Here is a 26,024-nt window from a genome sequence, read left to right as displayed (position 1 = left end):
TTTATGATTTTTGTGATGAAAATCGAATCCAGGAGCTGTTCTTTAATAGGAATTAGTAAATAATATAGATATATCGGGGAGTATTTATGCTATATAAATGCTAAATATAGTGCCACCATAACAAGTAGTCTGGAGCTCTCAATGGCATAATCTGTCATATTACATGTTGCCTGTACAAATTATAGATAAAGCCTCAAAGTTTGAATTTTGACTTTCTGAGCCTCTGTCTTTCTCGAACTTGAACAAATGGTGAAGAGCCGAAGCTGAGAAAGCAAGTGCCAAAAAAAAGAGTGTCTATTACCAGCTCCTACGAAATAATTTAGCCGGTCTTGCTTGAAATGTTACATATGGCTTTCAGTGTGCCAAGGACTTGCACAAACAATGTCTAATAAATTAAACATAAGGAACAAAAACTGGAGAATGTAAAGGAAAAAGAACTATATATATTTTGTCTTATCTAGCACTTGCTTCACAATGTGAACTGCTGCAGCCGCCAACTGAATGTTCATAATCCAACCTCATTATACAGGTCCATACATCACTTTCAGCAAAGGCGTCGTAGCAGTGTCTTACTGGGAACATTACTGTGAGATTCTTGAGATGAATCACTCCCTCTGCAGTATAAGCAGTAGAATTTTAGTTAAAATGAAAATCCGTCGCCTGAAACAAGTATCAATATCAAGGAAGAAAGAAACCTAGTAGAATAAAAACTTCCATATAAAGTCAATTCAACCAGCACTCGGAACCATAAGCTGTTAGGGGCTGCAATTTGGAGATGCAGAATAATTTCTTTTTGGGGTTTAAAAGAAAAATATCCTGTTAAAGATACATGGGTCACATGACCAGGGACTCTTCACCATAACATGTTTTAACCTCAGATAGGTTATCAATAATGGGCCATAATAAGTCGCTTAGAGACGAACTTATTCATAGAGACCCAAGAAAGAAGCCACCACCCCGATATCCAACATGTGCAGAATGTTTCAAAGGTTGTTCCAACAAATCAAAACTGGATCTTTGAGCTACAAAACATTTTTGAATGGGAATATCCATAATCTATTCATTTATCCACCATATAATGCAAGCAAGGATTAAAGCTCAAATCACTACTAATATGACAACTTAATGAGAGCAAGACAAGCAATTTTGACATACAGATTTTAAGTCACAACCCAGAAGCCATTTCAAGACGAGCATAAACTTAACAACCAACATCCATCCTGTAAATTTTGTATGCTCAAAAATTTTAAATTTTGGTGTTTACGGTTGCTGGGATCTAAAATCTTCTTCTACCCTATTGTATAATCTACATAGTGTTCCATTCAGGTCAATAAATTTCACTATAGGGATTAGATTAAGAACTTAAAACAACTTCAAAACAGGTCCCAAAATAGTTTTCTGGAGACTGGTTCACATTGTAATTGTGCTAGGTGCCTCCATTAATTACTTACCATAGGAAAAACCACCAAGGTTTTAGCGCTCTAACGTAGCTGAGGACCTGAGAATTAATATACATAGGTATGTGCATGCATATGATATATGTACATACACACACACACACACACACACACATAAATATTAAGCAAATTACCTTTTGACGTTTTGAGATTGGTGGGGATGAAGGGTCACCCCGCCGACGTGATGAAGTTCCTATATCCAAGTTCTCCTGTGCCTGCACATACATAGAACAATACTCAGCAATAGCACCGTTTGTAGCAAGTTTTCAACTGATATCACCAGCAAAAGAATACAAGGTCTCAAGTATCATCTTCAGCATAAGAAACGTGATGGTAAACTATTCCTAATAGTATTGACGAGATGTGTGCAGTTCTAACCTCAATATCACCAGCTCCCTCTTCAGGTGCATTATTTGATCCAGTGGCTGAGCTTTGAGATATAATGGGCATGATCTGACGTAGTACATTAGACAAGAAAGTTCCTTCATCATTCAGTCTGGATGCTGCCTCCTGAGTATTTGCAGCATCTTGAGTCATTCCCCCAACCCCTCTAGCAGATACCGCATCCATCCCCTGAAAATTGTTACTACCAACATCCATATGCTCACCAGGAAATATAGTACTCAGAAACTGATCAAGTCCACTGTGAAACTGTGTGGAAAAGCCCTCAACGTTTTGCGTCCCACCGCCTGAATAAGTGATGCCCACAAAATGAAACACAGTCATATATGTGAACTAGCACAAAGTAGATGTTGGTGAATGCGGATACTTTCTTTTCTCTTTACCTTCTCTTTTATTATAAATACAAATGAATTATATGCAAAACCCGTAAATTTATGACTGAATAACAAGTATAAAGCTAATGAACTAGTCTATTTACACAAACATGCACACATGTAAACACAGTAAAACAGGCATTAATAACTCAAAGCCTCAAGAGCAGAACACGCAACACAAAAACACATTGGAGCCTGAATTGTGAACCCTACAATGTGTCCCTGAATTTGTTCAAATGCCTTGCACTTATCGAATATAGCAAAGACTACAAGTGTAACTTGAAAAATAACAAAAAATTTATGTCTCGCGTTAAAGCCAGCTGTTTAATTAAGCCAATAGCAACTGATACTAAACATACTTCTGAATAATGTGCATCAACCTGCCTACTCACTTGTGACAAAAAGGAAAATACAATGGGCGAGACAACAACAACAACAACAACAAACAAAAAATAAAATAAAGGCCAAAAATGAAAAAACAACTTAGTAAAACTGTCGTTCACCACTCTACAAACCAAGAGACAAAAGACTGCCTTTGTTTCAACCATTAATACAGGTTCTTCAACGTTATGTCTGTAGATATCAAACAAAAAATATCGAAAAACCATTCCCTACACATTCTTGAAACAGAAAACATTGGACTTTTTTAAGTGATAAGATTGGTGTTGGACCTGAGGACAGCGGACAAATGTTGAGTTGACTGTTCAACGCATCAACTATCATATGGAGAAAACAACAGATTAAAAATCTGATCATCCACAAATATCATATAAGTTACTTTTGCTATGACCCTGTTCCACATCAACCAGTTTTAACCCAGACAGAGGCATGGAACTAATGGGTGATCTAAATGAAAATATTAAATTAGTCAACCTATTTAAGAACAAAGCCCTTCAACAGTGGGAAGTCAACAATTAATCAGTGGATCTGATAGTTTGTAGTAATACATACCGCCCGCCAAATTTCTCCACCAAAAGAAATTCTAAGTACCGATTACAATGACATATAAGACAAACAGAGCAGGGAATCAATGTAATTGTAAACTTACCATCCATTCTAGGCAATCCACTCTGTTGTTGTCCTGCAGAATCAGGAATTGGCAGATGCCCAGACTGATGTTCATTAGACGCTTGAGGACCTCTAGCACCACCAGAGTGATGTTCATTAGACGCTTGAGGACCTCTAGCACTATTTAAATTTGCAGTAGTTACATGTTGAACATTTGCTAGAATCGGATATAATAACCCCACAGAGCCACGAGATAAATCAGAAGGTGAGGGTCTGACAGCAGCAGGAATTGCTGCAACCAAAGTCCTTCTTATGGGAACTACCCGTACTTCAGACTCCCTGGTGGATGATGGACTTCCAGAAGCTCCAGTGGAAGCTAGACGAACAGAATTTCCACCACCAGAAGTTGCTTGGTTGCTTTGCCCTGGAGATGGCTGTGCGCCACTCTGTTCCATTTGGCTAACAGCGGCTGAGGGCATTAATGAACCTAATGGTAAAATTGTCATCGATATGTTTAACATCAAAAACTTAGAAACTCACTCACAAAATAACCAGGAATGAGCAAAGGTAAAATCTAAAACTTTAGACTACATTACGTACTGCACCTGTACGTATTCTGATATCAATATTCCTTGAAAGAAGACCAGAACCTAGAGATCCACCAGAAAATCCAGAGCCAGATTGTACATTTCCCACAGGAATTGCCCCAAAGCTTGTTCCCGGTTGAAAAGGAAGTGGCTGCTCATAATCCAAATTGGAGTGATGGAAAAAAATAAATACAGAAAAGATGTAAAGATCTGTCTGCAAAGAAAAAACAATTTTCATTAATATTAAGCATTTTACCTGAACCATTATGGGGTTGGGACCAGATGTGGATATAAAGACAGCAGGTCCAGCGTTAACCACAGCATCAACCTATGGAAGGAGATTAATCATAGTCCTATCAAAAAGTACCAACTAAAATTTTCAATCATTTGAACATGTGCCCTTCCAGACCACAAACGCACACCGTTAAAACACAAGCACATGCAGAGTCACAAGTAAGCAGTGCAGTACTGAAATCACACATATGAAATAGTGAGCTTCCAGACCACAAATGCACACCGTTAAAACACAAGCATATGCAGAGTCAACAGTAAGCTGAAATCACACATATGAAATAGTGAGCACAAATAAACACACCGGTGTTTGGCCCATCCGCAATGTCATGGTTGTGCGACCAAGCTCAAGAAGCAAAGCACCTAAATTTTGCAAAAGAACACCTGTTCTTGCAGCATTGGATTGAATGTTCATTCGTGCAATCGGATCAGTCACATTTGTATGTTCCTCCAGTTGTCTCGTAAGTTGCTGCAAAAGTTAAAGATAACAATGTCAAAAGTCTTGTCTATAAATTTTGAACGCAAAAAAACACTGGATCTTTTTCCAGACCATGGCAACATGATACCGCTACCTTCAATAGGGGAAACTGCAAAAGAGAATCATTACTTGCCTGACTGTCCAGGGAAAACTGGCTTTGAAGAGAGTTCTGTCATTAGAAATTCAAGTTCAAAAAGTTTATAGACCGACTGTATACTTTGTTTAGCTCTGTGTTTGGACATCTAAGGCCTCATTACAATCAAAATTTAAGAAAATGGGGAATATTAATTTAGCAGTCATAAATCTGTCTCCAGAAATTCAAGTTCAAAAATTTAAGCACATCGTTTGAATGCTACAAGAGGGAGTTCAATCGATCGAATTTGTCTTGGATTTGATCGAACAGACCATAAATGATTTAGAAACTTACGAAAATCAATATTTTAACTGATTTAACTCTCCTATTTCACATAGGACTTTTCTATTGGCTATAATTATGAGGTTCAAGTTAGTCTAGGGTGTAATTTTACATTACTAAAAAAAAAATTATTTCTTTTGGAGAGCATTTTGAGAATCAATCTAAAATTTCATAAAACAAAATACTCTGTGGTTGAGTAAATCAAAGCAAGTAAAATATCAGAGACTATTATCAAGCAACGATTTGTAAAGATCAAGAAAGTAACAATCATGGAGAGAAGACTAGTGAATGAGCAAGTTTGTTGATTGTCATAAGCAGAACCTGAAGAGGAACATCTGGCGTAACTATAGATCAAAGGTGAGCAAGTCATAGTCTGACACCTAGTTATAATTCTCTCTAAAGTGATTTGTTTACGCGTGGACAGAGGATCCCATGGTTTTTCCTATTCTAGGGTTTTTCACATAAAAATGTGTTTCTGTTTTATTTTTCCTCTTTATGTGATTGTGATTGAGACAAGTGGATAACCAAATAAACAGAAAATTGGACAAGGATTAACCCCCCGAATTCCCCCCCACCCACACCACCCAAAACCAACCTCTTGCGGCCTGTTTCTTTACGTTTGACTTGTAGCAAAGGTAAAATTCTCACATTGGAAGTATGGAAAACAGAAACTATAGCATAAACTGAAATTAAAAATTAAAACACATCCACCAATATGAAGAAACACCTCTAAACTAAAGCACTTACAGATAGGCATTCTCCAGCTTGTTCAAGGAGTATCTGTCTTGTAGATAGCATCACTTCTGCCAAGGATGCTGGTGTAGGGAGCCCTCCCCGTCCAGTAGCTGAAAGCAAGCCAGCATCCGACTCTTGCCCACCATTACCATTAGTACCAGGAGCATGAGAACTCTGGCCTCTGACTGCCAACTCAAAACTTAACATCTCAGTGTAAAAGTAATCATAACAGCAAAAGTCAGCAGACTACATAAAAGATCTAACAATAAATCCTGACCACTGGAACTAAATTCATGCTTCATCCTACGCAAATACTGGGACAAAGTTGTCAAAGAATCAGGAATCACCTGCGTATATCAGGATAAGCAAGTTATATTTCTCGATGCCACAAAAGAAAAAGAAAAAAAGAGAAAAGGAAATTAAAAAGAAAGATGAATAAAACAAAACGGTTCCTCCACTAGAAAATACTTAACCGAGAATTGGAAATATGAAGAAAAGTCATTACAAAAAAGGAGGATAATAAAGTTGCATTAGGAAAATGAGACACCCTAAACTCACTGGTGGTTGTAGATGTCCCAAAGGAACAGCAGTTCCAAGAGTAGAAGCACCATCATGTGGATTAGATTGACCCATTGTAGCAGCCAAATCAGGTTGCTGTCTACTGGAATTTCCCAAGCCACCAAGACCAGATGTTCTTGAAAGCCTTTCTGGTGCAGGTTCCTGGCAATTAAAATCAAATGAACAAAAAGCGAACTTAAACAACAACACATCATCTACACAATTATGAACATAATCAATTCACACTGCACAACCATGCCAATTTCATGACCTTAATTTTACTCATTTAATATGTCATTTTCAATAAAATAGTCTAATAGATAAATATACATACAGAGAGAGAGAGAGAGAAAACTTCATACTTAAATATATATATATATATAGAGAGAGAGAGAGAGAGAGAAGAAAAGCATGCACAGTAAAAAGTAAACCAAGCTGAAGCTTTATTGTGATAGTAAAAATAGACTTCATATACTTGGTTCGTGAAGCAAAACTATTGAAGCTTACTCTAGTATCAGCTCCTTCACTGCCAATTCCAACATTTGTTATTCCAAGGGAACCAAGAACTGCTGAAAGAACCTAGCGTGTGGAGGTGGGGGAGAGAGAGAGGGAGAGAGAAGAATAAATCAGAACCAATATACTAGTAGTTAAGCATGCATTTGAAAATTAGAACAGAATTCCTAGAAAATCATATAGTTACCCGATCAAGATCTGGAAAAACACCATCTCCTTGTTCAGATATATTGAAAGTTCCTACTACTACGCTGGGACCAGCTTGATTGCCTTCACCAGGACCAGTACTGGATGCTGGATCAGTAGCTGCAAAGTGATGATGCTACATGGTCAAAAACTAGCTGTCATGGCCATGAACCACTCTCTTAATGAACACAAGATATGCACAGATCTATAAAGAATACTCAAATGTATATATTAAACCACGTAAAAGCATTTGAACTTGCCCAGCAAATCAAAAAAGGATGCAATGTGTGGAACATAAGAAGAAAATTCGACAGATGTTAACTCTGAATGACAACTAAAAAAATTCATATCCAGATCCGTTGTCAAGTTTATTTTTACATTTTCAGTCTTCTTCAAATAATTAATGCAGTTGGATCTCATAGTTCGCAATCAATAAGTTGCAACTCCCATTTTGAGATATCCGTAACAACTAGTGGCAATGAGGTTCGATCCTTGGAGACTGCACAGAGGGAGCTTGAAGCACCTGCAGATTGTTGTACAGAAGATGACAGGGTGGCTGCTAATTCACTGATGCCCACTTCCAAAGTGCTGGATACCATAGGAACTTCTCCATCGACTCTTGGCTTATCTACTTCTTCTCATGGTGATAAGACTGCAATTTTGGATGTCTCTTCAAGTAGAAGTGATAGCATGGGTAGGGAAGAAGCAGTTGCAGAACCTGGTTTGTTAGATCAGGAGTTGACACCTATTTTGACTCCATCTTCTTCAGAAGTAACGGTGAAAGATGAAGAAGGAATTCAGAATATTGGTTCTGGATCGCTTTCTGTATCGGCATCTGGTTCTAAGGACAAACCTGTACTAGAACTTAATAGGACAAAAAGTACTGTGGCTAGAGGGAAAAAAAAGACAGCATATAGGTGGTCTACTACATTAAGAATCTCTATTGCCGAAAATTCGACAGATGTTACTCATGACCAGGAACAACGCTCACTCTGAATGACAACTAAAAAAATTCAAATCCAGATCAGTTGTCGAGTTTATTTTTACATTTTTTGTCTTCTTCAAACAATTAATGCAGCTGGATCTCATAGTTCGCAATCAATAACTTGCAACTCCAATTTTGAGATATCCACCACAGAGCCCGGTTGACATAACCTATCCTACATGATGAGTTGTCTGACCTCCAAGAACTGATCTTAAAGTAGATTTCAGCATACGGCAAATCTCTGAGTAACATGGATATTTTTTTTTTTCCCCTTTAACAGTTAGTATGGATATAATTTAGCTAGACCAAAGTCTGTCAGTTACTTAAACAATGAAATACATATAAAAAAAAATGGTTAAATGCAGTACAAACTTGAGTACAGCAATTTCTTTGCTTATAATCTCTTTCAGAATAGGTCCTTCTAAGTTCAAATGGGATGTGTCCAAATGGCCCAAACAGAGAGGACCTGTTCTGTTAGATATCATCATGGTACAAAGAAATTTCTGTACAAAGAAAAAAATACAGTTTCTTTTTTTTTTTTGTTCGACGATTGTGGTGTTGGGCCTCTTAGAGCACCCCATAATGCACAACCGGGCACAAGCTTCCACACCCCCCCCACCCCCCCACCCAAAATCCCACACGCACCGGGCAATTATCGGGTAAATTCCCTGGGGTTGGGCCCAAGAGGAGTAACATAAGATCTCCAATCCTTCCTACACTTTGGTTAAGTTCAGAGATTGAAAGAAGGTTTTGTCTTCTTTCCGGATTTGGCATTGATTAAAGGGTACTCCCAGTTAAAAGGTAGAGAGAGGGGAACTCTTGCAAAGGACGTCATAAGATCTCGCTACAGAAAGTGGCAAGGATCCCCTAAAGACAAGTCATCTTGCTTTCTTGTTTCCTCCAAGTCTGAAGGCTGAAGATTGGACTGCTTGCTGGCTGGGAGCTGTATGAAAAGCAGCGTCCACGTACAGCTCCGTCAGAAGGGCGGTGGACAATCACTTTTTGAGGCTCTTGCTTAGGGAGGTATCGGCTTTTTATTAAGATATTTTAGTTATGACAAGTTTAGGTAGCTAGAAAACCAAGTCTCGCTTGCTAAGTTGAGCAACTAAAAAGATCAAAGCAATATTTCAAAGTAACACACCAAGAGTTTTGTAGAGATGTCAAAGTGAAAATGGCAAAATTACAATCCAAAAACCCCTTATGTGGCAATGCACCCATTTCTCTTCACCTGACCATAACAAACTTAAAAACAACTATACTATGCACCACTTGATCAAGGAGCCAGAGTCAATGGCTTCTACATCTAGGTAAATGAGTCCTACAACTCAGTGCATGGCTGATCGTCATAATCCATTGGGAGAAAGTCATGAACGAAAGCCTTTAAAATCATACGAGTTACTTGGTTCGGTAGCTGAAGTCTAAGGTTCATCGAAGTAACCTCTCCTGGAGATCCACATTGACCCAACTTAAAGAGGGAGCAAAACCACTTTGACTATCAAGCAACAAATGCTTGACTTGATACCAATATATCATTAAAAGGTCTTACCATTTGGCATTGGTCTATCATACCAAAAATTTCCTTGGCTACATTAGATAATTATCTTTTTACCATTACAATGACAATCCATAGTTGTTCTTGTCATATCTTATCATTTCCCTACCTTTTCATTGTCATACCTTTACTTTGTTAATATCAAGTGCCTTTTACTACATGCTTTTGTTTCTTCCATCCATATTAAATAAATGTGTCGTGACTAGATGTATTCCCTCAAATCAACCTGATGTTTGCCAACACTCATCCACGGACTATAAGAAAGCCTTTATCATGCATTGAGAGAGAAGACCAGAAGGGCGACCCAGAGAAGAGAACCACCCCACCATGATCTTTAGAATGTCTCTCTCACCATAACCTGTGGAATCCCTCTTACCTTGACCTTTTACATTCCTTCAAAGTCGTGACCTCTAGAATCCTTCTTGCCACTTACACATTAACCTCTGAAGTCCCACTTACCTTGAAAACAAGATTCAATTGCCACCTAACCTCGAGGTTACACCTCAACTTCACCTCGGATCTCACCTCACTTGACCTATAGATTCCTTTAAAATCTCTTTTCAGTTTAACTTCAAGATTCCACCTCATTTGCACCTCAAGATCACCCAAACCTCTAGTCTCCACCCACTGCTCTAGATTTAGATGAGATCCATACACATTGATTTATGGGGTCCTTGGTCAAGACCTTTGCCTCACACAATCTCTAGTAGCTTTTACACTGCCAACCTCCCTCACACAAATCAGCCTCCACCTAATCCAATCTACTTGGGACCTCTTCTATGTCGACAGTAATGCTTCCATTTCATAATCATCACAAATCACCATGAACAAAAAACGAAATAGAAGCCTATAGGAGCAGAACAAAGCATTGATATTGTTTAAATTACAAATACAGGTGAAGCTGATAAGTATACTGAAAGACAGCAAACCTGAATGATTAGGCAAGCTCTCTGATGATAAGGGAATTGGTTGTCTCACAACCAGGTGCAAAGTATGACCATCTTCAACATCTAAATGTTAAATTCAGTAAGAAATCCAATGTCCAAACAAATCAAGGAAATTATGCAAAAGGTAAGCATCAGACAAGATTCAAGTACCATCTCTGCTGTATATAAATTCATCAGCTCAACCTTTTCATTCAAACAGACACACCCTGTGGTCTCTACATTTCTAAAAAACAAATGAATGGAGATGCAATTTTGATATATATAACACTTATGCTATATAGAGCTTTCAAAGTACATGCTGCATTCAATTAATCACAATCAAATATTGGAAATCCTTATTGATTGTGATCCTCCAAACACAAAGAGTCCATTGAAAGAAACAACATATTACAAGTCATTACAACTCACCGATACAACTCCTTTTTTCAGGACCATTTAGGACATAATATAATTCATAACAGCTTCAAATTTCTCATCAACAATCTGTTCATATTCTTCCTTTTCATATTGCCACCACAGAAACTTCACTTTGACAGCATCCATAGAAGTATGTTCAATAAATATATCCATGACATTTATTATTACAGCATTTTACTTTCCGAAAGTTTCTTTTATGTTTTCATATGTCAACTCTTGAAACTCACAAACCAGAAATTTTCTTTCAAATGCATTGAGTCAGTAGAAGAAAATTAAAAAATTAGAAACTAAAACCGCAAGTCATTTCAAGTCAGCAAGTATTGAAATCAAAAAAACAAATATATAAAAGATATTTTAACTCATCAAAATCTTCTTCTGACCTTTCGTTAATGTTATATCATTGTTCTGAATATCAAATTTAATATATGTGAAAATTTATTTGTCGCTTCCTAATAACAAAGCATAGCATACAGCTCATAACACTGATTTTCATCCACATCATGGTAGGTCAGCATGCATAGCCATCAATGTAATGGGCCATCACAAGGAGATATTAGTTTCCTACGCTCACCTTGGATGACAACCCTTAAGTTAATCAACTCTAAGTAACAGATCCCTTCTCTTATACATACATGACCAGCCCTGCTGTGTAGATATTGTCTGTTTTGCACACTTTTCAAGTTCACAACTTTAAAAATGTGTCTATAGAACAGCGGCCAGTGGGCTAGCGGTATCAGGCCCCTACTTCCCAAAGGAAGGTCAAGGGTACGAGCCTCGGTGGAGGCATGTGTGTGTCAGTACCAACTACAGAAAAAAAAAAAAAAAAAAAAAAAAAACGTGTCAATAGAGTTAGGATGCATCCACACATATAAGTGTGAACAACCTCTCCCCACCAGGCGATGTGAGACATCACAATCACCCTGATGGAGAACCGACATGACCTCTCCCGCAAGACAATGCGGGACATCACAATAAAGCTTTCAATAAGTAACTAAACCAAACAGATTCAACATTGTACATTTGAAGTGTCGTAAAACAAATAATGAAGAACATCAGATAGATGCAGCCAACAATAAGAAGATAAGCATACTTAGCAAAAATCAATCATCCCTAGTCTTTAAAAGAAAAAGATTCATCTTAAGCGCCAAAAAGTGAATTAAACAGCAGGATACGGTATGCGGAAAGGAGCTGATCATCCTTCAGAACTTTTCCACGGCATATTAGGCGCTGTTGCTCAGACAAAACACCAGTAACTGTAGCAATTTGTTCCTTCAATGCTGGAACAGGCACCTGCAGGGCATTCACAAATGGGAAAAGGGAAAAAAAATTAAAATAAGATAAAATAAAAATCCGAGAAATAAAACTTTACAGACAACATGAAGTATGGGAATCATAAAATAGTCTCACGTCTTCCAGTAAGATTTTGACCAAAATCTGCAAGACTGCAACTAACAGATATTGATTATTCTAATGCTATTTGCATAAGGCCATGTATATAAGCATAAATGTTTGTGTATGCTGGACACGCATGCGCATATAAACACGCACAACAGACTTATCAAAAAAAAAAAAAAAAACACACACACACACAACAGAAAGGGAACAGATGTTTTCACAACTGAATTCTAACTTATGTTCTTTTTTCTCTGTGAAACAAATTTCAGTTTTTTTTTTTTTTTTTCCCAAAGGAGGTAAAGGAACACTTCCAGTGTCCTTGAAGGCCACAGAGTGCAAGTGTAATCTTACTTCTTTGTGTAGAAATAATCATATATAAAGAAAGTCAACAAATTAAAAAAGAATTGGATAGAAGGAAAAAAAAAACTGTCATATCCTGTATGAACATTAAAATTCAATACAACTTTAATATAATTCAGCTAGACAATGTAGGCAAAGGATCCTTAGTTAGAAAATAATGGACAATAATATGGTGTTTACACATTTATCCACTCGCAAAGTGTAAGTTTGAGAATCCAATGTTTTAATCTTTATCTCAACTGTGGCCTCAGTGCTCCCAGAAACCATAACTTCATCACCACCATTACTTCCCATTTTCTTTATAATTCCGCTTGATGCCTGAAATAATTTCAACACTATCAGTTAGCATTCTAAACAATTCAACAAGAAACCTGGAGATTAGGAATACCACAACAGAAAAAATATTAACAATAATGATAGATATAATTATATGATATATTATTAAGCTTAAAAAGGCCAAAAGGATACATTCCATGACAAAGTCAAATAAATTTTTAGATTATTCCTCCTGAACAACAAGTACACAGATGACTTCTTATTCAAGAAACTGTGAAACACGGACATGGACTTCGCAAGGATACGGCAATAATAAATAAGATAATAAATATTATATTATAGACACATAAAATATTGATTTCTGCTCATTTATTCCACAATACCGGGAAATTAATCATTAATTTGGTCATTCAATAATTACATGCCACAAGAAATTCATTTCATCATTTAAGCAATCAAGCACTAAACCTTACAAACTAAAAATAGAGAAACCTCCATCAAGTTCATCCTTCGTCATTGATCAAGCAATATGTATAACCACAAGTTCAATAATGAAACAACCACAGAAAGGAAAGCAACAAAGAAGATAGCGATGAGGACCGAGAGGGTGGTTGGTTAAGGTGAACAGTGGTGGAGGTGGCAAGTATTAATAGTGATAGGTGAATGTGAAGTGTGATCAGTGGTGGTGAAATAGCAACTAATGGTGGCAAAAATGGGTGATATGTTGGTGGTGGTAATGGTGATGAGGATCTGCAATCGGTGGGTGAGGAAGGTGAATGGGTGCGGATAGAGATGTGAAAAAAATATACCAGGTTGTGGAGGGGCTTCCACACCCACCCACCCACCCCCCACACACCCCCCCCCCCCCCCCCCCCCCCCCTCTCTTTCTCCTCCTTCTCACCTTGTTCAGCAATTGGTGGTGAAGGAGCACATGAGAATTGGTGGTGGTGCTTAAGGCAGATTCTGTCTAGGACTTTGGCAGATGATAGTGATTTAGGGCTTAGGGCTTAGGGCTTAGGGTAGTGCTATTCGTTTTGTTTTCCAAATTTTGGATTATCATTTATTAAGCCATATACTTTCCAGAATTACATGGGATCCTTGCTTTTCAAAAGAATAATTAAATAACTGTTTGTCGTGTCCCTAATGATCCTTAACGTGTCTCAACAATGCCCAAGAAAAAAAAGAAAGAGAAAAAGAAATTCATTGAAACACCAAGACACTCTGCAGTGGAATCAGACAAATGTCCAGCTGTGTCCCACGTGTTAGTGTCGGACGTGTCCAATAGCACCACATCACTCCCAAGAGGAGTGTTTATGCAGTCAAGCTTCACAGACAATTAATTTGTAAAAGCCAATTTCAACCGCATGAATGAGACCAACAATGAAAATGCCCATTAAATTAATCTTATGAAAATTCTAAAGTCTGGCATTCAATTGAAAATTTGAATACAACAAAACCAATGCTCCGTTTGGTTGGAGAAGACATCTTCCCTTCCCTAGGGATGCCTCATCCATCCATCCTTCCCCCCTCTTTCATTGGTTGAATGGAAGAAATAGTACATACGATGGATGGGGTGACACTTTTTTTTGTTTGGCTGGAAGGAAGGGAAGTAGTGTTTTATAATTTTTTACCAATATACCCTCATTATATGTGAGAGAACTTCAGTAGGGTTTAACAAGTGATTTTGTAAATAATTGAAGATTAAAATTGGTATTACATATTTGTAGGGTAGTTATTCTTTCTTTCCCTCCTCTTCTGCCTCACTTTGGACAGATAAAAAAGCATAGGGTAGGAGGGATGAAGCATCCCTCCTTGCTTCCTCCCTCCCTTCACTTCCTTCCAACAAAACAAGGGAAGCTTCTTCTATCCTTCCCCAATCTTTCCTTCCAACCAAACATATCATAAGAGAGGAACTTAAATGCATAATAAGTCAAAAGGCATTAATATCTATTTTTTATTATCATACAACCATAAATGTTATGCCTTAGTGTACACCCTTGAAAAACAACTAATGAACCACATCCATATGATCAACTGCTTCCAACACCTCTAAACATGGACCTTTCTCACAGTTTTTTATATTTTAATGAGGATAAAACATTCCAAGGACTGAAAAATATTACAAGTGTCGTAAAAGGAAGAAAGGAAACACACCTAAATGATAACGAAAATGAAAATTTTAAGACGGTGAGCAGCCTTCAAAAACTAATCTAAACTCGGAGATTACCAATGTACAACTAGGTTGAGTACTCTTTTCTAAACCACAATCTGATGAAGATAAACAGAATGGAAACAGCATGGGAAACAGGACACACTGCATAAAAAAATAATAAAAATAAAAATAATAAAACTTCTAATTCATGATTACGTTTTAAGTTCCTAGCCAAAATAAGTGATGTTCCAATCAAGAACAGTTGGAAGAAAAAAAAAAAATTTGAATAAATTCTGCCAAATATAAAGGTGGATTCTTCAACAGATTGTAGATGTTATTTTTGGGAATTGTGATAGTTATCCGAGTAAATTCCTTTATAATTCATAAAACAAAGTTTTGAAAGGCGACGGCCTAAAAGAGAAACATTTGAACAGAAGCATACAGAACGCAAAGCTATTACAAACTGCAAGCGAACCCAGATTTTCTCTCTCAATCAATAACCTAACCTTATAGAGTGCAATTAAGAAATCTTTAGGTGAACTACAAGAACAATAATACTTAACCAAAATAAAACTACAAGAGCAATAATGTTTGAAAGCCCAAGCTTATACAAGGATGCGAAAAGAAGTAAAAAAATATTTCATCATGCACATAGAAATCTAATTTGGTTAAGACATGCCATGCATCGTGTTTGAGAATCACAAGAAGTGTGAGCTTCAGGGATTTGAGATTGGTGCTAGCCAAAGCCATTCCCAGAGACTGCTAACCTCCAAGAGAAAAACAAGGTCATTTAACAGATAGAAAAACCAAAATATCAATGACTCGTACTGATTAAAAGGAAATATCAGAGGATTTATGTACATACTTGTTACCCGTGGTCTCTATTAACTGTACTTTCTAATGAAAGGAAAGGCAGATTGTCTTAGTGGCTTTGGGTCTCAAATTTCAAGCCATAGGTCAAGGTTTCAAGACAGGTTGAGATAAGAAAGAAAAAGAAAATTGCATACTGAAAAGCCAATCAATGCACTTCCTTGAGCTCATTTATAGATGTACAAACGCGGGTAACAAATCCTTGCCTCACTCTGTTTCTCTACAGATTTACTTGGCAAAATACCATCCTCCAATACCAAACACAACGAGAATAGTGGCAATGACCCATTGGAAGCCACCAATAAGTGGCATCAGTAACCAGTAGGCCCTTTTGCATAAGAGTACATGACAACCTCATATCACCCAAATAAAAGCCGCCTTAGAAAATAATGAAACAAACAGGGTAAGGAAACAATAAAACATGGCAGGTAACAAATAAATATTAATAATTCACTGTAGCCCCAAAGTTCTGTCTAAGTATGGAACCCTCAGAGTTAAAACACCAAATTTCAACCACATTAACAGTAAAACACTGTAAATTAACAAAATCAATAGAGTCCAGTTAACTAAGCATTCATAACTCCGAATGATCCCAGATGACTAAGCATTCGGAAATTCAAAATAAAAGACTCAATTTTCAAATTATTGAACACTGAACTTAATATAACCCACCAATCCAAAATGGGTGAACATTCTTATGTTAAAATTTTGCAAACTCGATCTAACCTCTGTAGAACATAGCACTGAACAAAACCAATATATTCGGACTTTTACTAAATACATACAAACACTGTAACAAAAAATAATAAAAACTGAGTCTTGAATCCTATCGTCAGCTGATTGACAAAAGCATGATAAGTTTCAAAAACCCTTGCACTTGTGAGCGACCATAAAAATACAATCTTTTTGGGCATCAATGGATGAACAAAATAATCTCTTCGTTTTTTAGTGTATGCTGAATCAGAAACAGGATTGACTAACCCTAGAATTGTATACAAAAAGGACATGCAATGAATGAACACTCGAAAAGAAAACATCGAGACAACAACAGAATCAATGATCTACGAGAATGGGAGGAAAAGGTACCTGAAAGACTTGATCGAGAACGCTTTAGGACGACAATATATTGAGCAAAAGAAGAACTCTGAAAGCTGATTTATCTCCCTCCCCTTCTCTAAATACTAACATATTTTATTCTATATATGATTTAAAAAATTTTAAAAATTTGAGTCCAATAAGGACTCTTAATAGATAAAATATTTTCTCCCTCCCTAAAAAAGGTTTATATATTCATAATTGTAAATAGAGTAATGCTTCCTAATCATTAGGTTGAGATTTTTTTTTTTTTTAAGATGGATAAAAGGTCAAATAAAATTACTTAATAAATATTTTAATTCATTACCATTGAAAACATTACTTTTGTCAAATTAGTCAAAAATAAGAAGTGGTAAGCAAATTTATTGAGACAAGTCTAACGAGAATAAAAGTAAGTGTCAGGTGTAAAAGTGAAAGTACAAAAACTCTAAAATTTAAAATTTGACCAAAGGGCATGTATATTTATATATTATTGTGTATTTCAAAAAAAACATATCAATATTTGTGTATATGTTAAAGTCCAATCTATAATTTTAAGATAGTATTTTAATTTAAAATTTGAAAAACAAGTTTACTTACCTTTGAACTTTGACGTGGATTGGAATTATGATTCTATTATTGGACATTGAGATCGTGACATAATATGTATTTCCTATATTTATACTATATCACATCTATGAAAACAATTTGGCACCATCAATAAAATATATGCATGTTAAATCGAAATTCACATTCTATTTAAAATTAAGAGTTGGTATATTATGAAAATTCTTATTCTACTAAAATCTGAATTTTAAACATTTTTACAAAAAGAATCACATCCAAAACCTCTTCTACTTACTGTATTAATGTCAATTAAATTTATAATTTTATATATTTCTTTTGAATTTATAATTTCAATTATATTTAATAAGAACAAAAGATTTTTTCAAAATGATATTGATTGTAAAATACATAAATCAAATTAGTTTATGAATTGTCTCAATCTTACTCATGTGGTGTGGCTACATGTATTATTATTTCTTTATATTATGTAATTATTATTATTATTATTATTATTATTATTATTTTGAAAAGAAAAAGTAAATTTGTTTTTTAAAAATAAAAAATAAAAAAGATAGAGGTTAAATATGCATCAAGTGTAGTAAATGAAAAAGCCCAAAAAGGGTAATGTCCAGATTATGGGCCGACAGAGTTACAAAACATTAGAGAATGTCAATGGTAAGGCCCAGGCCCAAACTGTAGAGCATCCCAACTAGTTACAATTCAAATCTGCTCTCTGACTAAAGTGGTCTCAATTCGGGCAACGAGTTACAGATTAACATTGCAAAGCATTGAGTTTGCTTTTCGTTTGTTCGAGTATAAAAAAATATTTTATATATTTTGTGGTGTTTGTTTGTCCTAAAATATTTAGGAAAAAAATATATATATTAAAACTCTACAAAAATAACTTAGGGAAAATTACACTTGTATAGAGTTAGGAGCCTTAAATAATAAAATGGTCTATTTTAAAAGTTCATTTTTCACTTTGGTTTAATTAAGTAAAATAATTATATATGCATCGATAACTATTGTTTAAGTCCAAAATGCCCTCAAAATACTTATTCCAATATACGAAAAAAAATTATTCACCTAAAATATTATACAAGTACTTTCTTTAAATAATTTTTTTCCTTTAACTTTAAACATATTGCTGCAACTTTTATATATACACACGCGATAATTTATACAAATAATAAAAAAGATTTAATATAATAAAAAAGAGAAAATCAAAGGTTAATATATAAATCGTCCTTGTTGTGGTGTATGCCTTGATCATCAATTTTTTGACTCAATTAATTACACTTATTTTATAAAAAAATAAAATAAAAATGATTGCTGGTGTATCATTTACTGAAGCAACCATTTAGTTTTTTCATGATCTCCCCCTCTCGCCATTTAGTTTTTTCATGATCTCCCTCTCTCGTACGTGTGTATTGTATGTATGTGTGTGTGTATATATATTCAATGAAAAGTTTTCATATTTGTAGGTTTATATTGGTATAAATTAGACGATATGGTTAAAGTTATGTGCAAATAAAATTTATATATATACATATATGTAATTTCCACTTACTGAAAAAAAAAAATTATATACATAATGAATTTCTACTAAATTATTTCTATATTTCTAAATTGATATTTGCAGGTTTGAGCCGATATGGATTAGGAGATATTGTTAAAGTTTTTTTTGCACAAAATTTATCTAATATATATATATATATGTGTTGTTTTTTTTATTTTTTTTTATTTTGGTAATATATACACCATATGCAGAAATGTCAAGTTGAAAGTCAACTCATAAATTTTATTTTTATAAATTATATGAATGAAATAATTATTTGATTTAGGAAGGATGTCTTGAAATAAGAGTTTGGAGGATATTTTGGATCTACATAATAATTTTTAATGCATGTACAATTATTTTACCTAACTCGACTAAACTGAAAAATTAACTTTAAAAATAAACTAATTTGTCATTTAAGACTCCTAAATCTATTTAAGTGTAGTTTTCCCTATAACTGATTCATCAATTTTCAGTAAGCTATTTTACACGTCTCAATGGATCAATTTGACTTCAGTCTCAATTTCAACCTAAATCTTTGTCAAACATCGAAAAAAAATAAAAAATATATTTATAGCCGTACAATTAGACTAATTCCCTTTCCAATGATGAGACTGGTTCCATGCCATTTTATTGAGAATTGATGAAAATTTCATTGCAAACCAGCAGGTTTGTTTTACTATGAAAATATGGGATGTGTGGTCCCAATGGCTACTGGATATAATTCATTTAAAATATATTTTTTTATCTTTTTTAATAAATATTCTTGTTTTGCTGGTGTACAAAAAAATAAAAAAATAAAAATTATTAGGATAGTAGATGTGTATTTGTTTGAACTTTAGAGAAGCAAAAAAAAAAAAAAAAAAAATCATTTCTTAAATAACAAAATATCAACCAAGCCCCATCAGTTTTCACCTTTACTAATAGATGGAGCTTCCTGATTTCATTAATTTGTAACTACTTGCTCCTAACCTCCTTTATTATCAGAATAAATAATTTTCAGATGGAACTCTGACTTTATTGGAAATTACTTTTCTAGGGTTGGGAGAAGTCTCATTGCATTTGTTATGAATTTTTCTTTAAATTACCACATTTTGAGCAAAATAAATAAATACTACACAAATTACATAGCCATATATCCAATATTAAAGTAATCTCACCATAAAATAGCCAGCTCAAAATTTATATAAGACCGTCTAAATTGATGGTGTAATTTGGTCAAATAAAGTAAAAAATACTAAATAATAAATAATAATAATAAAAATTGTATAAGTGTTTGATTGATTCGTGTAATATACGGTAAATGAATTTTTATATGATATTTTGATATTAGAATCCTACAGTTATCTATTATACGATTAGATATACGCCTTAATATAATATTCTCGTGTCAACTGTTACGAGGTAGACTTCGCAATAGCATTGCACATAAACAATTGCCTCAAAAGTCTTATCATATCTCATAAATTTAATTGCTAAGAATGAAGAAATTTGTTATTTATAAATTTTAAATTCTTGGTATTTGTTAACGTAATTTTTGACATTATTTTACATTAATTTTATGCTCTCAATCCCAATATTTTATTTTTTGATTTTTTTTATTAATGCTTGTCGATCCTCAAAAAATAAATTATCCTCCTACAACATATTGCATAATGGATGGACGTTTATCTATTTACTCAAAAGTTTAAACTCCCATTTATAAAACAATCTCCCACTTATAATATTTAACATGATTGTATTACATGTTTATATTGGTTTGGACTTACGTGAATCTTGGTGAACAACAAAATCAAAATTACAGGTTAAAGGACTTTGTTCCTACAACTGTCGAGGCAAACCACAACCAAGAATATATTAGTTGTAAACATGCCTTGATGTTTGGCTACACACCCAAAGCCGGCCTATATATTAGGCTGCTGCCCTAATCACAATAAATGAAAATGTGGGTCCCACATTCAAATTATATTTCAAAAACAAAAGGGATATGGCGATATGCCCAAAACCTACAATTAAAGATTTTGATCCATAATTAATGTAAAACCATACACATGATTTAGAAATAAAATTATCATAGAAGCTTCTTCATTACTTGGCCACCTTATATTAATAATGTGAGAGTCATCAAAGTCTATTGGTCTAATGATATTTTCTCTTATTTAAAAAATATATATATATAAAGAAAAAGAAAAATAAAAATAAATAAATAATTAAAAATTATGATGGAGTCTTCAAAGTGGAGCTAGCTATTCCTTGTTGACCTAATTAAATTTAGTGAAGAAGATGAATATAGTTGGCATGGTTTGACCTAACTAAAAATTAAAATAACATATAGTAATTTCAATCATGACGGCAAGATTTCGATATTGCTAATATATATATTAGAATATATAGTACAGGTAGTTTGCACAAATAATGTAATGTATTGTATTTGTATTAAATACGTCTATGGATATAACATATCAACTATAGAAATATCGTTTTAATCATTCACCTAACATTTTCATAAACTCCCAAAAGTTTTGGGTTTTTTTTTTTTTTTTTTTGTGTTTATTAACTAGAAATTCATACACTCGTTTTATCCTTACGGACTCCAACGTACTCTCACTTTTCCATTAAAAGGTAAAACGGATACCTTAATTCAGAATGCTTGAAAATACAATAGTATATGACTAATATTAGGTGAATTCGTGTATGTATAGTAATATGAATATCATGTAAATGATTCCAATATTTTATCCTTGATAAGGGTGTAAATTTATGTTCTGTTTGGTACACAATTTTTTTTTATCAAGTATTGTAATAATAAACTGTGAATGAAACGTTTCGTAAATAGTGACAAAAAATTCGAAACACCAATTTCACGTTTTAATATATTTTCGCATGGTAACATTTGGTACTATAGCAGCGATGAAGAGTAATTTATTTAAAAAAATATATATTTAAATAACACTTTTAAACAAATCATTATATTTTTCAAATTTGCAACACTTTTTTACAAAATATGTTTTCATATTTTTTGTTTCAAAAAAATTTGTAATAAATAAACATTTTTAAACATATTTTATATTAATATTCAAAATAATTTACAACAAAATACTTATTTTATTACGTGTTAAAACAGAACGTATACAAAATAATGAGCTTAAAGAGATAAAACTTGTACTATACATGGGCATTAGATGTAAATCAAGCTATCCCTTTCCAAGCCTCTCGATTATCTTTCAAACTGTTTGTTTATATTATCATAAATGAAAGGTCAAATATCATCTTAAAAGATCCTAGAATAAAATTTTCAAATTCTTCGATAATTGAGCAAGATGAGCCTTTCATGAGTCACTTTCAATTTATACAACTGTAATACTTTCATTATTTTATATATATATATATATATATATATATATATATATATTTTGTTATTATATTTTTTTCTTGAAATTTTCAGCAAATAATCTTAGAAGTTTAGATTGTCTTATAATAACTTGCTAACCTAATCCATAAGATGCACTCTAATGTGACCACTCAAACCAAAACAAAATTGTGGATATACACAAAGTTAATAGCATACTCAATGTTGGCGTTTATTTTACATATAATATAATGGAATAACTTGTCAAAATTTAGTTGTTTGCAAGTTAAAATAATACCATATATAATATACAATGGTACATTCAGGTATGGAGATATAACTTAGAAGATCAACCTATTCAAATTATAATATGTTAAAATTTACATACATGCAAAGGCAATAAATAAATATCTTTTGATCAATATTTCTGGCTTTTTTTCTTTTTATAAATAATTTCTATTTTCTGAGAGTTGAAAATAAAAAATTATAAATAAATTTGTTATTTTAATAATTTTCTCAAAATAATTTTTATTTTTTAAAGTTCTTAAAATATATTTTTAAAAGAATCAATCAGACAAGTCTTTTAACCATCTATAACTACAAGCATTGATAGTTATAGACTAATAATTGAGTTAACACCTCTAGTCAACTACTAGCATTCTTGTGGAACACACAAATACAAAACCCTTTTAGTGATGTTCTAGAATACGTGAAATGCCAAGTAAAAATGTCCACTTTCATGCATAGAATAGTATTTTGGTAGGGTAGATGTCATTATATTTAGACCTATATTCTAAATGATAGGGTAATATATATATTTTTTGGTAGGGTATATATCACTATATTTAGACCTACATTCTAAATGAAAGGGTAATATATATGAAAGGGTAATATATATATATATTACCCTTTCATTTAGAATGTAGGTCTAAATATAGTGATATATACCCTACCAAAAAATATATATATTACCCTATCATTTAGAATATAGGTCTAAATATAATGACATCTACCCTACCAAAATACTATTCTATGCATGAAAGTGGACATTTTTACTTGGCATTTCACGTATTCTAGAACATCACTAAAAGGGTTTTGTATATATATATATATATATATATTACCCTTATATATATATATATAATACATACGACATTAAACATATAATATGACTATAAAATGTATATCAAGTCACTATTTTATTATACATACAAGTTCAATCACAATAGCCAATTTTTTTTTTCTTTGTTAGATAAATGAGAAGGTAAATTAGACTTAGCATTCATACGTGCAGGCATATAGTTCATTACTTTCACTTCCCCTAACTTCGTTTGTCTGCATTTGAAAAGTGGTTTTGAACGTGAAAAGTCACTAATACCCTTATATTATTTTAATCACTTTATTACAATAGAGAAGGTTATTATTGTATTTTTATATAAGGAAAAAGGATAAAATTGACATTTTATAAAATTTGATTAACAGTGCTATCATTAAGTACACCAATGGCATAGGGAATTTTTAGTTGGTTATATTTTGTATATACAAATTTTGAAATTACCTCCACTAAAGTTTTTAAAAAAATCATAAAAAGACTCTAAAAAAAAGTTAAAATTTAAAAGACCCCTCATTTTCTAACTTATTTGTCTAACAAAAATTTCAAAATTGAAAAACACCCATGTCCGCAAAAATTAAAAAAAAGACCCCTTCTTTTTTGCAAAATTTCTTATAACATTATTGTCAATATTTACCCACACTCAAGTATATTTCTAGTTTCGTCACTGATTAGTACACTCGTGTGCCAAATCTCATAAAAGATCAAAATAATATATAATTTGTTCAAACTTAAAAAAAATTAGTGTAGTTTAACCATGGCTTGAATGATTTCATAATTAAGGTCATTTCAGTCAAACTGCCCGAGTACATAATTGATCGATATTGTGTGTGTGTTTATATATATATATATATATATATACATAAGTAACATGCAAGCATTCACATTCCAACCGAAACATAAACTCTGCAATTTTCTAGTATGAACTAAAAAGAAGGTGACATTCAATCTAACAATTGGTGGTATGAATGAGGGGACCAACTTTGGAGTGGTCGACCAAATTTATGGTTGTGGGCGGCCTTTTCTCTGTGGTGTTACTTTTCTCCACGAGGGTCCACTCTATGCTGACCATACATCATGAATGAAGCAACCCAATTGGAATCTACTTAATAGGAAGGCCAATAAAACTAGTTTGAATTGAAAATAAAAAAATTAAAATTAAATTAGTTTGAACTTTGAATAAGTCTTATCAGTATTCTGTTGTGTCATTTTCAGCGAAGACCAGTGTTTGCCATTATAGTTGAACCGGTCATAAAAGACTTTTTGTGACGATATTGTGGGCGGGTGTGTTATGGACGGATTCGAGAAATATTGTCAGGCTACCACATTGGCGAGTTAAGGGTGTACAGTCTCACATCGTCTGGGTGGAGGAAAGGTGAAGTGCTTATATATAAGTGTGTCATCTCTAATTGGTATGAGGCATTTTGGAGTGAAACTCAAGAGCAAAATTGTGAGGGCTCAGGCCCAAAGCGGACAATATTATACCATGTGGTAGAATGGGTTGTTACAAATGAAATAGCATCAGAGCCTGACCCAGCCGGAAGTGTGTCGACGAGGAGGCCCGGGGACGTCGGGCCTCCAAGGGGGTGGATTGTGACCACCTTGTGAGCGGCTACCACACTGGCGAGTTACAGGTGTACATTGGGTGAAGCTCAAGAGCAAAACCGTGAGGGCTCAGGTCCAAAGCGGACAATATCATACCATGAGGTGGAGTAGGTAGTTACACTTTTAGTTTGAATTTTTTTTTTTTTTTTTTCATATTTAACTGGTTTTTTACTACAAAAGTATATTTAAATAACAGACTTTGACTTTGTAAAACATAAATTTGAAATTCAAATTTTTTGTTTTGGGTAACAAAGAAGTTCAAATTTCATAAGTAGAATGAAAATTTTATGTAGTGAAATTGTTTATTTCTCAAAAAATTATTTTAAAAAAATACTGTACTTGACAAAAATCATTTAATGTGTTTTTAAAATTATTTTTTTAAATTGATGCAAAAACAGAAAGAACTGGAATCAAAGTCGTCCAGGATGGTTTTCAGTTATATGTCCAAAAGATGGAGGATATTTTGGGATATGTATGAGGTCAATGGCATATAGCAAATATCGACTCCTGAACCCAACATGGCATTCTCGTATTTCGCAGTAAATCACTGCCCTTTTTGGAAACTTTGTACATGGCACGCTGTTTGGAGAAATGAAACGGCTGAGGATCCGTCATTTTGATCACTTCGTCCATTCCTAACCGTTGGATCAGAATCCAAAAAAACCTGTGGGTGAAAGTAACCACAGTTTCGGCACAATCAGCTCAACTCATAGGATAATTATGAAAACAAAAACCCCTAAATAATGCCATTAATTACAACTCGCCCACTACTAGCTTTCCTATAAATGAATCGTTGAAGGCG

General features: G+C 33.7%; 1 protein-coding gene across 2 annotated transcripts; it reads right to left on the bottom strand.

Moving 5' to 3' along the window:
* Positions 1–71: 71 nt before the first annotated feature.
* On the bottom strand, positions 72–17,170 carry LOC132304500 (ubiquitin-like domain-containing protein CIP73). Of its 2 annotated transcripts, XM_059802202.1 has the most exons (18): positions 17,045–17,170; positions 15,954–16,336; positions 15,768–15,847; positions 12,841–12,978; positions 12,078–12,195; positions 10,471–10,551; positions 7,006–7,124; positions 6,813–6,884; positions 6,306–6,467; positions 6,025–6,094; positions 5,760–5,932; positions 4,424–4,588; positions 4,085–4,156; positions 3,847–3,979; positions 3,282–3,728; positions 1,836–2,146; positions 1,592–1,672; positions 72–614 (listed from the first exon to the last, which is right to left on the bottom strand). In XM_059802202.1, exons 3-18 carry the CDS (start codon positions 15,768–15,770, stop codon positions 606–608), a joined length of 2,154 nt encoding a protein of 717 aa, XP_059658185.1. In that variant the 5' UTR covers positions 15,771–15,847; positions 15,954–16,336; positions 17,045–17,170; the 3' UTR covers positions 72–605. The 2 variants fall into 2 exon arrangements, with proteins under 2 accessions (XP_059658185.1, XP_059658186.1); XM_059802203.1 differs by lacking the exons at positions 15,768–15,847; positions 15,954–16,336.
* Positions 17,171–26,024: the final 8,854 nt, after the last annotated feature.

This window comes from Cornus florida, unplaced genomic scaffold (genome assembly GCF_030987335.1).
Source record: "Cornus florida cultivar Cherokee Brave unplaced genomic scaffold, ASM3098733v1 CherokeeBrave_3.0.0_Hap2_Chr04, whole genome shotgun sequence".
Classification (NCBI taxonomy): domain Eukaryota; kingdom Viridiplantae; phylum Streptophyta; class Magnoliopsida; order Cornales; family Cornaceae; genus Cornus; species Cornus florida.
This window is presented reverse-complemented; position numbering and strand designations above follow the sequence as displayed.